The sequence below is a fragment of the Tiliqua scincoides genome, chromosome 5 (genome assembly GCF_035046505.1).
Source record: "Tiliqua scincoides isolate rTilSci1 chromosome 5, rTilSci1.hap2, whole genome shotgun sequence".
NCBI classification, from domain to species: domain Eukaryota; kingdom Metazoa; phylum Chordata; class Lepidosauria; order Squamata; family Scincidae; genus Tiliqua; species Tiliqua scincoides.
The window spans coordinates 5,577,299-5,591,191 of NC_089825.1; the positions used below are offsets into that span (position 1 = coordinate 5,577,299).

General features: G+C 43.6%; 1 protein-coding gene across 1 annotated transcript in view; it reads left to right on the forward strand.

Annotated features, from left to right (window-relative positions):
• Positions 1-8,024: 8,024 nt before the first annotated feature.
• LOC136651264 (sodium channel protein type 5 subunit alpha-like) overlaps positions 8,025-13,893 on the forward strand; it is a 38,341-nt gene continuing 32,472 nt past the window's right edge. The window contains exons 1-3 of the mRNA XM_066627497.1: positions 8,025-8,294; positions 8,844-8,973; positions 11,250-11,328. Of these exons, the coding sequence (XP_066483594.1) occupies positions 8,025-8,294; positions 8,844-8,973; positions 11,250-11,328 (479 nt within the window). The remainder of the gene's footprint in view (positions 8,295-8,843; positions 8,974-11,249; positions 11,329-13,893) is intronic.

Consider the following 13,893-nt stretch of genomic DNA (forward strand, 5'->3'; position numbering starts at 1 on the left):
GTCCGGGGTGGGCCTACCACCCGGCCCGGAAGTCCCACTTTCACTGGACTCGCGTCCGGCTCTTTTCCTTTCCCGCCCACAGCACGGCAAGACGGGGACCTGATAGGCGGAGGGAGGATGATTGACACAGCAAGGGGAGGGACGGAGTGGGGAGCGGTGGTTGCGGGATTGCTATGACAACCGTTATGGCGGGAGAGTGATGGCGATAAAGGCGGAGTCGCGCTGTGTATCGCGATAGCGGAGGTGGAGCGCGGGAAAAGTGCTTCGTCGTCCCCGAACTCTTCGAGGCTGTTGTGCGCTGCCTGGTATCAATCCTTCTCCATCCAGCTCTGGGTGGCTTGAAGCCAGGCAAGCCAGATGTATATGGGCTGTATGGTTGGCTAATTAATTTATGCACACTATATTAATTCATTATTACTTTTATTTTATTATTTTACATATAATAATTAAATAATTATAATTAATTATATATGAACTATTATACAATTGATTGATTATAATTATATATTATATTTTACATATATAGTATTTATATATAAAATGGTGTGTGTATATATATTGCTTTGTGTCTATGCACACACCTATATATATGTATAATGATGTATATATGTAATGTAATATATGTAATTATACCATTATACATACATAAATACATACATGCGCACACACACATATATATGTGTATATATATACATATACACACATGCATACATATGGGTAAGTATGTGTGTGTATATATGTACACGCATGTATATATGTGTATACATATATACACACACATGTGCACATACATATGTATATATACACACACATGCTTATACATGTGTGTGTATATATAGTATGAAAGATAAATATACAGAGATTATTATATACAGCAATAAATTCAATGAAAGAGGCTGTAATCCTAAACACACCTGAGGGAAAGGCTGCAATCCCATATACCCTTTTCAGGGAGTAAGACCCATTGAACACAATGGGGCTTACTTCTGAGTAGCCACACATAAGATTGTGTGGACCTCAAGCCCACACAAGAAGTGCCCTGCTAGATTAGGCCAAAAGCGCACCTAGTCCAGCCTCCTGTATCTCACTGTGGCCCACTAGGTGCTTGGGGGGCACACAAGGCAACAAGAGACCTGCATCCTGGTGCCCTCCCCTGCATCTGGCATTCTGAGGCGGCCTTCTTCTGAAACCAGGAGGTTGCCCAGACCCATCATGGCTTACAACCTGTGATGGGATTTTCCACCAGAAATCTGTCATTTTAAAGGCACCTAGGCCAGATGCCACCACCAAATCCTATGGCCAGGAGTTCCACAGACCAATTACACATTTGTATTTCCAGTAGAGCCAGGCATTTCCAGAATACAAGCTTTGTGCCAGGCTGGTGCCAGTCCCTTGCACCTGCCCTTCTGACGTAGCCCACTTCTAAAACCAAGATGTAGCATGTGCCCATCATGGCTTGTCACCTGTGATGGACTTTATCTCCATCAATCTCCTTTTCAAGGCATTTGGGCCAGATGTCGTCACCACTTCCTGTGGCAAGGAATTCCACAGACAATCACACAAGTGCCTTTCCAATAGAACCAGGTCCTTCCAATAGAATATAAGCATCCTCCTCCTTGCTCTCTGTCAGGGCAAGCTTGCTGAGAACAAATGAGGAAAGCATCTTCTGGCAGGCTCACCTGACCTGTTTTGAAGAAGAGGACAAGCAGGCAAGAAGGTGACATGCTCTCCTGCTGCTTCTTCCTCTAGCTTCTTCCTCTAGCTTTGCTGCTGCAGTTGCTTGCTGCTGGAGGTAGCGGTGAGCTGGTGCTGCAATCCTCTTCTTGCTTCTGGAGAGCAAGCAAGATCAGGGTTGCAGCACAAGGTGGGCAATGGGCCAGTGGGTGGTGGTGAGCAGATCTGGGCACCCTCACCACCTTGCTGCTTCCCCTAGCACAGTAGCATAGCAAGCTGGGCGTGGCTGGTGGATAGTAGCAGTAAGCATAGCGCAGGAGCATAGCAAGCTGGGCTGTGTCACTTACCTTTTGGTGATCATCAGGCCCAGCTGCTCCCTGCACCTGCTGGCGATCATGTATTTGCCGCTCACTGGCAGGCACACAAAGCAACAGAGCCCCAAAATGTATAAGATTCCAATGACAATGTATAGGGAAGCTCATATTTGTGTTTTTGTAGCACCAGGATAAACTTGTTACTAGACAGAATTTGAATGTGCAGAAAGGGGTGGTAGAGATGATGCAACTCTGACTTTAAAGTGTTGCAGAAATATCCATCTACTCAGTGCTTATGAGGTCACTGCGAAGATCAAAGCACATTCTGGGTAACAAAAGCTTTAATGGGTACTTCTCTTAAAAGCTGTTCACATCCTCTTATTCTATGTAAACCTTTAAGCATTTAAAAGATTTTAAAGTACAGCTTCTTATATCTTTCTTAGTTCTAATAACGGAAGGAGGCAGGAACCTACTTTTTATTTTGAAAGAGAATATAATTACTTCACCCAATTAGGATCCAAGCCAGAGGATACCTTCAGAGCATGTGAAAAATCTTTGTTAGCATTTTTGGCCCTGACTTGCAGGAAAAAAAATTATGTGTAGGGGAAAATGTAGCCTCAATTCTTGATGCTGTTGGAGATAAATTCTTTCTCACGTGAACTGGTTTTACAGCTGCCTGGAGAACTGTTTCTATGAGTATGTCTGTCAACCAGGGAATTAGATCTGATCAATCCCACTTCAAAATGATAGCAGCAGCAATAACATACAAATGTGAATTAAAATACTTGAAAAATCATCCCATAAACAATCCCGTTTGCATTTCCTATCCTGTGTTGAGGTAGAGGAAAACCAATAGGAGCAAACAGATAATTTACTTCTATTTGTCTCTCTCTTGTGAAAAAAAATGACTAACCCCTAATATTCTGTAAATAAATACTTGAATGCAGAGGTTGTCAAAGCCTGGTCGTGACAGCGGTGATTTTTTCTCATGGTTTTTATACTTCAAATAACAGATTCAGAGGAAATCTTGCTTTTTCTGATGTTTGAAAGCGGTAAAATTTAAGCCATACAAATGTGTCATACTACAATAATAATGCACAGACAGAATTAATTTTATTAATACTGTAATTCTTGTTTCCTCTAATTTTCACTTGGAGCAATTAACAGTTAATCCTATGCTCCCATTGCTCCCAGGGCTGCAGCGGTGCCAAGATGGCAACCACTGCATCCAGTGGGGCAGTGCCAGGTCTCCTTGAGGTAAGGGAACAAACGTCCCCTTACCCTGTGTAGTGTCCAGGCAGCCCCAATGGATCTCCTTGGATCCGCGACTGCTATTGCATGGACACAGATTCAAGGAGACCCGTGTTGGGTTTCCTGGCCTAGGAGGGTATGGCGGCAGATTTTTAGATTTTTAAATCTAATTTTGCTACTTTTTCCCATAGTGTTCATATTAATAATCTTATATATATACTGTTATGTATAAGGAGAAGAAACTTATTTAAAAGGGAAGCCACAAGTATTTGTCTAATATCCAAATAGTTGCATTGGCACTGAAAATAAATGCTAGGTAATTGATGGTGCTTGCTCACTGATTATATGTTTTAGAGACTACAAGATTTTTTAAAAAATTGTCTAATTGCCCTTTTCCCTTGGTTCTGATGAGGAAAACCTTTTTGTGTTATTAGCTTCATAATGTTTTTGTCCAGTGGTGAAATCACTCACCCCCCCTTTAAAAGTTGATAATGTAGAATAATCAGCATCTCCATTTACTACCACATGTGATTTTGTTTCCTGTAATACCTCCTGAAACCTATTTTATAAATTTCAAGCTAAAAACTCATTCTTTCTCTTCTTCACATCTCGTTCCACCACGTCCAACAGGAGGTAACAGTGAAGAAAACTATTTCTTAAGAATAATACAGGATCAAATATAAGGTGAACTTTTTGCATTTTTTGCAAGAGATTAACTAAGGGGGAAAAATCTACGTTCTGCTGAGATGGTGTGAAATTGGATGCTTTTATGTAGAAAAATGTAAATTATTCTCATAGTGGCAAAAACTCTGGGCAAAGTAGAACAGTTATAGGAAACTATGTGTGAACTTGCTTAATAGATGGCTTCATTTGTTTTAAACCAGCATGTGTTTCGTAAAAATATGCATAATTAGTTGTATCAGTTGTTCTGTAGAAACAAGTCCTTAAAAATGAGAATTCGGAAAAGAGAGTATGAAGTTATTCGCTCAGGGTGTACTGTCCAGGCACGATGCATAGGCATCTGGGCAGGCTGAAAGCACCTTGTGGGGTACATTATAAATACTGCTTTTGGTTTTTGTATATTGAAATTTAGATTTTTAACAAAATTGTACTGATTTAATTTATTCTTCAAATCATGTTAAAAAAATAATTCTTGGTGGTGTAACTTGAAGGGGTGCAAAGCACTAAGTTTTACTGGAAGCCTCACCGCACTGTGCAAGGGGCCCCTCCCCATCCCCTTCAGCATGCACCTCCTTTTGATCCCACCGCCTGGAATGGCTCCAAAGGGCAGGGGTAGAGGCCCCTTGCACACTGCAGTGAGGCTTCCTGCAAAACTTAGTGCTTTGCACCCCCTCTAGCTACGCCACTTCATATTCCTATTATGTTTTAAAGACTGAGGCTTATTATTATTGATGTTGTGCCGTTTGTCCATCTGCAGACTTGGGGGGGGGTGTTGGAAAGGACTCATGGGACAAGGACAGCAGATGAGGAGCTCACAAGCTTGAAGGCAAGCTGAACAAGCAATTGTCTGGGCTTACCTTGGCTGACACAATGGAGCACTTAGGATGAACACCTGGGAGAGCATGGACAAAACTGGAAGGCCAGCTGGCTGGGATGCTGCAAGAGTCTGTCTGTGATGGGGAACCTTGGGGGAAGGAGCTGAGGGGAGCAACCAGACCTGGCCAACTGAGCACCAGCCACAACCTCCCTGGGAGGCCTCTTGAATCCCCAGGGTGGAGAAGGAACCAGGGTGCCTCAACCACCTTCCCACCCCAGCTCTGAGGTGGCACTAAGGATCTGTCTGCCCCACAGCAGTTTACTGCCCCCACAACGGCTCTGTCCTGAAAGGGGTGCACCCTTCAGTGGTGTGGACCTCTCACAGTGGTACCTTATTGCTGTGATTCTGCCTGCAAGTGGCAGGGTGACAGCAGTGCTCTCCTTATGCCATCTCTGTGAATGGTGCTCTGCAAAGAATGAGAAGGCAGGTTCCCTGCCCCAGTCAGCTCACAATCTGAAAGAGTCACAAGGGAGATAACTGAGGGAAGGAGAGAAAAGTGGAGACAGAAAGAAATTGGAAGCACATGCAATGATTTCAGTTACGTGAACTTAGACCATTCCTATAGGGTAGTGTTTCTCAAACTGTGGGTTGAGACCCACTAGGTGGTTGCGAGCCAATTTCAGGTGGGTCCCCATTCATTTCAATATTTTATTTTTACTATATTAGACTTAATATATTAAAAATAAACTATGCTACCCTGGTGTGTGACTGCATCTGGGGAAATGTTACAGCTCTGTACTTTTAACAGGCTACTATGTTTGTGCTTTTAACAATGATAGTCAATGGGACTTACTCCTGGGAAAGTTTGGGCAGGATTGCAGCCTAGGATTGTTAAAAGTTTTCCTGCTTGATGATGTCATTTCTGGTCATGACATCACTTCCGGTGGGTCCTGATAGATTCTCATTCTAAAGAAATGGGTCCCAGTGCTAAACATCTGAGAACCACAGCTATAGGGTGTACCAGGGTTGGGCCAAAGGTTTGAGAGATATAGGTTTTGAGAGGGATTTGTGGGTCAAAGAGAAGAAGCATCTTGGAGATGTTCTTGGAGGCAGTTAAAGCATATGTGACAGAGAAAGCGTGCAGTTTTCTGAGATGCTCAGATGATTGAGGATGGTGGAACCAGATGAGTCAAAGTTGCAGGAAGGGGTATATCAAAATGTTAAAGTGGAAAGATGAAGGGGGAGCAAAGTTATGGATGATTTTGAAGGTGAGGAAGAGGATCTTATGCAGGATCCCGGAAGCCAGTGTAGGAATTTACGGAATGGGGTATGTGATCAGAGCAATAAGAGAGAGGAATGATTTTTGTAACAGAATGCCGGAGAGTGGTGATGGAATCAAGGTGAGGCAACAGATAAGATTTCTTCTGATTATCTGGACAATAAACAGACTTTTGTTGAGGTGGCAGAGATGAAGGGCCATCTTTCTGTTATCTAGTGAAGGAAGAAGTGACAGGATTTAGCAAAGGACTGAAGAATGGAGTTTTAGGGTGTAAGGGAGGGCAGAAAAGGGAGCAAAGTTGGGGAATCAGAGGGAGAAAGGTTCCTATGGTTAGTGCCACAGCAAAAAACTGTGGCTGGAAAGTGGTTCTCTTTGGCCTGAACCATTGCCAGTTACTTCTGTTTTGGGAGACCAGATGCAACATGAGGTGGTGTTTCCAAAGTGTCGAGTTGTTTCACCTGGGTAAACAGAAAGATTGCTGCTGTGTGTTGTGTGTCACTGATATCAGCATCTTCAGATCAAACTAGATGCAACAGTCGCATTTGTCTAAGCATTTTTTTGGGGTTGAAAAGCTGTATATCGATATATAGGAATACATACTATTTATAGTAATATACTGTTCACATATGAAGTGGGAATAGAGCCTGCTTTTAGAAACAGAAGAGGCATGCTTCACATAGTGCCTTTTCATGCTACATGTCAGTGCTGTTCAGCAGTTGTCCCAGTCCAGGGTCTCTCTGACAGATCTTGTACTCTCCTGGTTCACTGGCCAAACACTCCCTCAGAGAGACAGAAATGCATATTCCTTCCCAATTTGTTCTTGTGTTTCCTACTACCTCTAGGGTCTTAATAATCCAGGATTGAGCAGGGTACAATTCCGAGGCAAAAAGCCAAACGTGGAGTCCAAGTTCTTGCGCACAGTCACCTGACTGACTGAACTCACCAAACAGGTGGGCGTACAAGTCCTCAGGACAAACCGCCCTCCACTAGGCACTACCACCCCTTCTAACAGCCAGTCTTTCAGCCAAGGGAAAGTTGAAGTACTACAGGTGGGCAGCTCAATCCTAAACTACCTGGCACCAGAGGAAAAAATGGTTACTGTTGCATCCTATGGACACTGCGGCAACTGCCAGAGTCTTCTTGGGGAAGGGGACCCCCGGATAAGGGCACAGACCCCACAATGGGTCTCCTGCAGTCTACACCAGCTCTTTTGTCGGCGCAGACTGGAGGGGCTCCGTGTCGGGCTTTTCAGTCCAACACACAACATTGGATCTGGCGGAGCAGGACTCTACTGGTCCCACCCCCCTCTGCCCTGGTTAGTGACCCAGTTCAGATAGTAGTAATAATAATAATAATAATAATAATAACAGGTATTTATATACCACCTTTCTTGGTCTTTATTCAAGACTTTATTCAAGGCGGTTTACATAGGCAGGCTTTTATTTAAATCCCTTATTAAATAGGGATTTTTACAATTTTGAAAGAAGGTTCTTTCTTTCAAGAACCACTACATTCAGGTGTTTCATTCCGATCTGGCTTCACATTCTGGCCTCCATCCTCCCACACTCAGAGCAGATGGAATTGCTCGGCTTCAGCTTGTCAGCTGCTTCAAGGTCGCACGGTGCCGGTGGCCTCGAACTGGCGACCTTGTGGATGTTATCTTCAGGCAGACGGAGGCTCTACCCTCTAGACCAGACCTCCTGCCCAGACCAGATAGCTACAGTTCCTATCCAAAAGTATATGCAATTTGCTGCCCTGGTTAGTCTAAGAGTAGTGACCCAGTTCAGACAGCTGCAGGTCTTATCCAAAAGTATGTGCAATGCTGTGGGGGGACTTTAAATACTTTTGGCCAAATGTTCAACCTTGCTATGTTATTCCAATGTTAGAGAAAATGAAAAAATACCAATTTCTCTAAAATAATCTGAACTGTGTGACTTTTACTATCAACTGTATTCGCACCATAATCAGAATATTTGTCTGTTCCCATCTGTATCAGCAGTGAACGAAGATGCCAAACTTTTCTTTTTCAACGGCTAATAATTTCCTCCGTTTCACGCCTGAGACCTTGGATCAAATTTTAAAGAGAATTGCTGAGAAGGAAGCGAGGAGTACCCAGGCCTCCAAGGAGGGTGAAGATGACCAGCAAGAAGAGGAAAATATTCGACCGCAGCTTGATCTGAAAAACTTCAAAAAATTGCCAGCCCTTTATGGAAAACCCCCTCCGTGGCTCATTGGAGAACCTTTGGAGGATGTTGATCCCTATTACAGGGATCGTAAGGTTATATGTTTTTATTTTTTAGAAATCATAAGGTTGTTTCTGACATAAAATGTACCTGTGGGAGTAAAGTTAAAGAGTATTTTTGTGGTAGTAGCCAACATAGAACTTTTATAGACAGCGGCCCTCATACCATCTGTTTCAAAACAGGCATTAATTGATAAGTGTGGTAAAAATTAAGCATAAATTTTGCAGTGTGTTCTGTGCTGACACATAATATAAACAGCATATTCACATACAAACTTTGGGCCGTTGCTCCCATTCAGGGTTCCTTCTGAAGTAAGAAAGAGGAGCAGCCTGATCAAAGATACCCTCTTTCCCTTGTCGAAAATAAACTCAGCACACTAAAATGAACATTCTTACTCTGAGCTGTCCTGGTATACCCCCTGTAATCAATAGCTGGTAGGGTGCTTTGGATTTATTTAAATTTGGGAGTTGTTTTTTTAAAAAACCTGTGAATAGTAGTTGTGTCTTAAGTGCTGATTTTAAAATGTTCTTAAAGTCTCTTTCAAAGTGATGTGTGATATTTAAACATTCACTTGTCTTTTACAGTCCTTTATGGTGTTATCAGCCAGGAACAGAATCTTTCGATTTACTGCCACCAAAGCTTTATTTTTGTTTAGTCCTTTCCATCCCCTGAGACGAATAGCCATTAAAATTGTGCTGCATTTATATCCTTCTAGTGGGTTTCCTTCATTCTGACTCTCTCCTTATCTTGAATTCATGAAACACTTATAAATATATAGGCATCTTCTCGTAAAAATTGTTATATGGCATCAAGCATTGCCACAACTAGAGAGAGCCTATTAGGTGAATAGGCGTGTTGCAACAAAAGTGTTCATAGGGACTTAGTGAATAGATTCTGCCTCATCTTCTTCTGACTGATATTTTTTTTAAGATGGTATTGAATTTTCTTAGCTTAACAACCCAATCCTGTGATTGAGTGCCAGAATTAATGTACTGGCAGTGCAGCCCAGGGACTTGTGGTGGGTAGGGAGGCAGGTGAGGCAGACCCTCTCCTCTGGAGTCCTTCCAAAAGCACTGCCGCTGTCCCCACCCACTGCATGTCCCTGGTGCAGCCCAACCTATGGCACTGCAAAATGCATGCCATGTAGCTCATGACTGGGCCACTGCCAGAAATGGTAAGCGTCAGCAGCCACACGGCACCAGCCTTCCTGGAGCCCCTGGCACCAGTAAATCAGCAGTGGGGGCGGGGTATGAGATGGGGAAGAGAGTAGGAGGTCTAGGATGTGTCCTCACATGGTACGTTCAAACAAAACAGGAGGAGCAAGTCACACTGGGAACGCTCCTAGGATGTTCCTGTTTTGTTTAAAGGGACCATGAAGAAAGGAGCAATGTGAGGAGATGGGGGGTGGATTGCCACCTTTCATGCTGTTTTTTGGAAGGTATGCAGCAGCAGGTTGGGGTCATTGGCAGGGGCTTCACGTCAGGCAGTGGATTACCTTTGACAGTCACTGGAATTTATATAACACATCCAGGTGATCATAGGTGCCATACGTTATTCTTTATGGACTGGCATGTTCTCACTGCTTTTGACTTTTTTCACTCTCCCTTCTGCATTGACTGGTTTTTCCTTCCTTCCTCTCTCTCTTTCCCCCACACTCTCTCTCTCTCTCTTCCTCCCACAGCTGCAATTGCATGTTTACTTTCAAGTATACATGCACAGAATCACAGTTAGACAACTTGCTAGTGAATGATCGTCTCTACTTCCCTTTCTCCCCTCACCCGCTGGTCTTCCTTCCTTCCTTGCATTAGAGTGGTGGGCTAGAGCGCCCACTGAATCTAGTCTCTGTTGTCCTCCCTGCTTCCCTTCTCTTTTCAAAAGGCGAAGAGGCTGGGAAGAAGTGGGCCTGAAGCACTCCCCTTGCTAATGCCATGGACCTGGACATTTTTGTGATGGACACTGGTGTCCTAGTACAGACACAATGCTGACCTCTGGCTAAATGGAAAACTGATATCTCACTTAATACGAAGATTAACATCAGTGCAAGCTCTGCAAGTGCAAGAACAGTCTAACAATTGTGTTTGTTTTTTGGTTATGCAATTTTGCTTCTTCTTCCCTTTCTTGTGCCCAGCTGTTCATAGCTTCCTTAATAAACTCCTGATTTGCTCTGAACTGGTTACAGAAACGTCAGAAGCATACTGGTTGAACATGTGGAGTGGAATGGGGATCAAATCAGGCATTACCTCCTGTGATGAAACTCTGTGTTTTCTCAGGTTCCCCATTTCTTTCTGTTTTCTGTGTATTTTCCAATGTTTGGGGCATCAGGCAGTAGCCTGTGCCATTCATCTGCTGGGATCCACACGGAAGGATTGCCTGTTTTGTTTTGTTTTTTTGTAAAATAAATGCCATAAACCGGGGGGGGGGGGAAGAAGCTTGTTCTCTTCTGTGAGTCAGGATTCTGGATTGGAATGAGCTTGTTGATTGGCTTATGTTCTAGAGTTCTCCTCTAGGAGGGGCGAGGCATATACCCAACGTTAAAATGTTATGTGGGCATTGCAGTGAGTGCTGTGTAAGTTTATCAGCTTTAGAATATGACTTAAGGAGGCAGTGTTAAGTCTTACGAATTTTCAAAAACCCCAGGTTTGGGTTTTTGAACCATAAATGTGGTTACTCAGTGAAAGAATGCAGGCAAGGTTGTTACAAGCTTGAGGGGAGCTTGCTTTGTAACTCAGAAAGCCTGAGTTCCTTTTCGTTCATTCCTTTTATTTTGCTGAACAAACGAAAACCCAGGAACTGATTTTTTTGAAAATGCAGCATTTTTTAAATGTTTCCTTTCATTGTAGAGCTCAGTACTAAGAAGCAGTAATCACAGTTGTTCATTAGTTATTTATGTTTTACAACATTTATTTGATAGTTGTTGAATGTATTCGTCAACCGTGCACCTTTTTCCTGTTAATGCCACTTCCTTGACTCACTATTTACATTTTTCATAGCGTTCATAACATGTGTTGTTCTCATCAACAGTGTGATTATGACTTTAAACCAACCTCCACCTGGAAATGTCGAAATAGAGTAAGTATCACTGCAGACTTCTTTAGCAATAATAAAGTAATCTAATGGATTGAATCAAGCAGCTATGGAATAATGAGCACCCAGAAGTAAAATATGGTGCTATGTGCTCAGGAGCTGGAACTCGGATGCCATCACCCGCTTGATCGCCTTGCCCCAAAACAAGAGGTTGGACACTGGCCGGAAACTGTCTAGATTCCATTGGGTCTTAGGAAGGGTTTCTACTGGAGAGGGTGGACAACCACTACCTTTAAGGTTTCTGGTAGCTCTCCCTCACTGAGAGATGAATTTAGTATCCTCCCCACCCATTCAACCAATCCCCTTGCCCTTTGCCTGGGCAGATTGTAATAACCGTGCTGGGCAAGGATCAAGAGGACAAGCAGCAGGACTCACACTCCATAGAATCCTGTCTGCCTCCTCAGGCAGTATAAACTGGGGAAAAAAATCACGAGTAACTCAACAGAACGTTGCCTGAGGGACGTCTATAGACTTTGGGAGCAATCCTAACCCCAGTGCTTTTTTTGTGTAAAAAAAAAAAAAAGGTGCAGGAACTCACAACTTGTTAATCTTTTATTTATTTATTTATTTTTATATTACCAGAATTTTATAATACCAGAATATACTCTATTTTACAGCTCATCTTGAACCAATAGAGCGTGTGTGACCACATGATTTTTGATTCATAACTTCATAACTTAATCAATTCATTAACCCATCTTTTGTGGTTCCCCCCTTCCCTGTGTACTATGTCCCCATTCCCCATTATTATTCCGATCAATCTATTAAAATCATTGGGCTTAGGGCTGCATATCTATGGGTTTGGTTGTAGGCTCAACATACAATCTATTGAGTCTACTCACAATTCCATATAGTGCATGTCTACTCAAAATTAAGTACACTGAGTTCAATGGGCCTTGCTCCAGTCTAACCTTGCGTAGGATTACACTTTTAAACTTTTAGAACCCAGGCATTCTTAATGATGACTTTAGTGAACATCTTTGAATTTCTTATCTGCCAGATAATGGGTTTGCCATATATTGGATTTTGGTTAGAAAATGCATCTGGAACCTCACTGTGCAAAGAGAGGAGGGGTGAGAATCAATGTCTTAAGAGAAAAATGTATTAATAGTAGTTCTTGAAATAAATTTGCACCTTTGCCAAGACAACATCCCTCCCTTCTGCTCCAGTTTCTCTGACTTGCCGGGTGCACACCAGGTCTCACACTTCCTAAAACTGGATACATTGTTCAGTCCAGGCATAAGATTAGTCCCTCTGTTAGCAAGCATATGGTTACTCTAGGCACCACACATGAACTCATATTGCTGCCTGGCTGTCACTTGATGTCTTAACTAGAGCAGAAACTAGCATCTCTCTCTCTCTCTCTCTCTCTCTCCCCCTCTGACAGCACAAGCCGTTTTACATATTGTTTTGCAGACCCCTTTGCAGGCCCCTGCAGAGTTCTTCTCATTGATCTGGTGGATCACATCAATTTAAACATAATAGTGGAAAGAAAATAATGGTGTGGGGAGGGGAATGAGAAGGTTCTTTGGTTCTCAGCACAATCTCATTATTGCTCCCTTATTGAGGGGCAAGACTGGGAGAGGTGGTGTGTCTATGGACGTCTACCGTAGTTCAGTCTTCTAACGACTATACTACATGGGCTGTCAGCTTCTGGGGAATTGAAGTGAAAAAGGAGGAAGTGTGCTGGGAAGCAGATGGGGAAGATGCATGGGCATGATCTGAGAGGGCACATGATGAGGCAGGCATCTTGCTGAAGCTGAGCAGGACAGGTCTAGGTAAGTGTCTGGCTGGATGCCCTCCTGGAGACCTCATGGGCTCATAGATGCCTCCTTGGGTTCCATAATGGAACCAAATCTCTTAAGCTCTTTGGGGGGGGGGGGGAGAGAGACTTGCCCACTAGTCAGAAGCGTCATTCCTGTCAACGGGATTGTCTCCCGTGCAGACGGTGGCAGTCTGCACCTATGCACGTTTACTCCAAAGTAAGCCCCACGGTGTGCCTTGGAATCTGTCCCAAGTAAGTGCGGATAGGACTGCAGCATCCTTTCCTCCTTTTTTTAAACAGGAAGGAAGGAAGCATCTCATCTTCCTCTGTGGTTTCGATCTTATCCACACTTTCCTGGGAGTAAGCCCCATTGAACACAATGGGGCTTACCTCTGAGTAGACATGCATAGGCTTGTGCTGCCAATTGGAAGGCGAAGGAAGGAAGCATGTCATGCTCCGCTCTGAGGCTGCAATCTTATCCACACTTTCCTGGGAGTAAGCACCATTGAACACAATGGGGCTTACTTCTGAGTAGACATGCCTAGCATTGCGTTGTCAGTCCGGAGGAGAATAAAACACAGCCCGGGACCTCCAAGGGGCACCTCCTCCTTCCAGCTCTGCAGAAGTTTTTGGAGCGCCCCCTCCACCTTTGATCCAGGCAAGTGTTCAGTCTCCCAGTGTCTCACCCCACAGTGGCTCACCCCAGAAGACTTTGCCCCTATGGGACATCAACCCCCCCATCTCTCACACAGGAAGGGACTGAAGATCACTTACGTCTCCCCTCA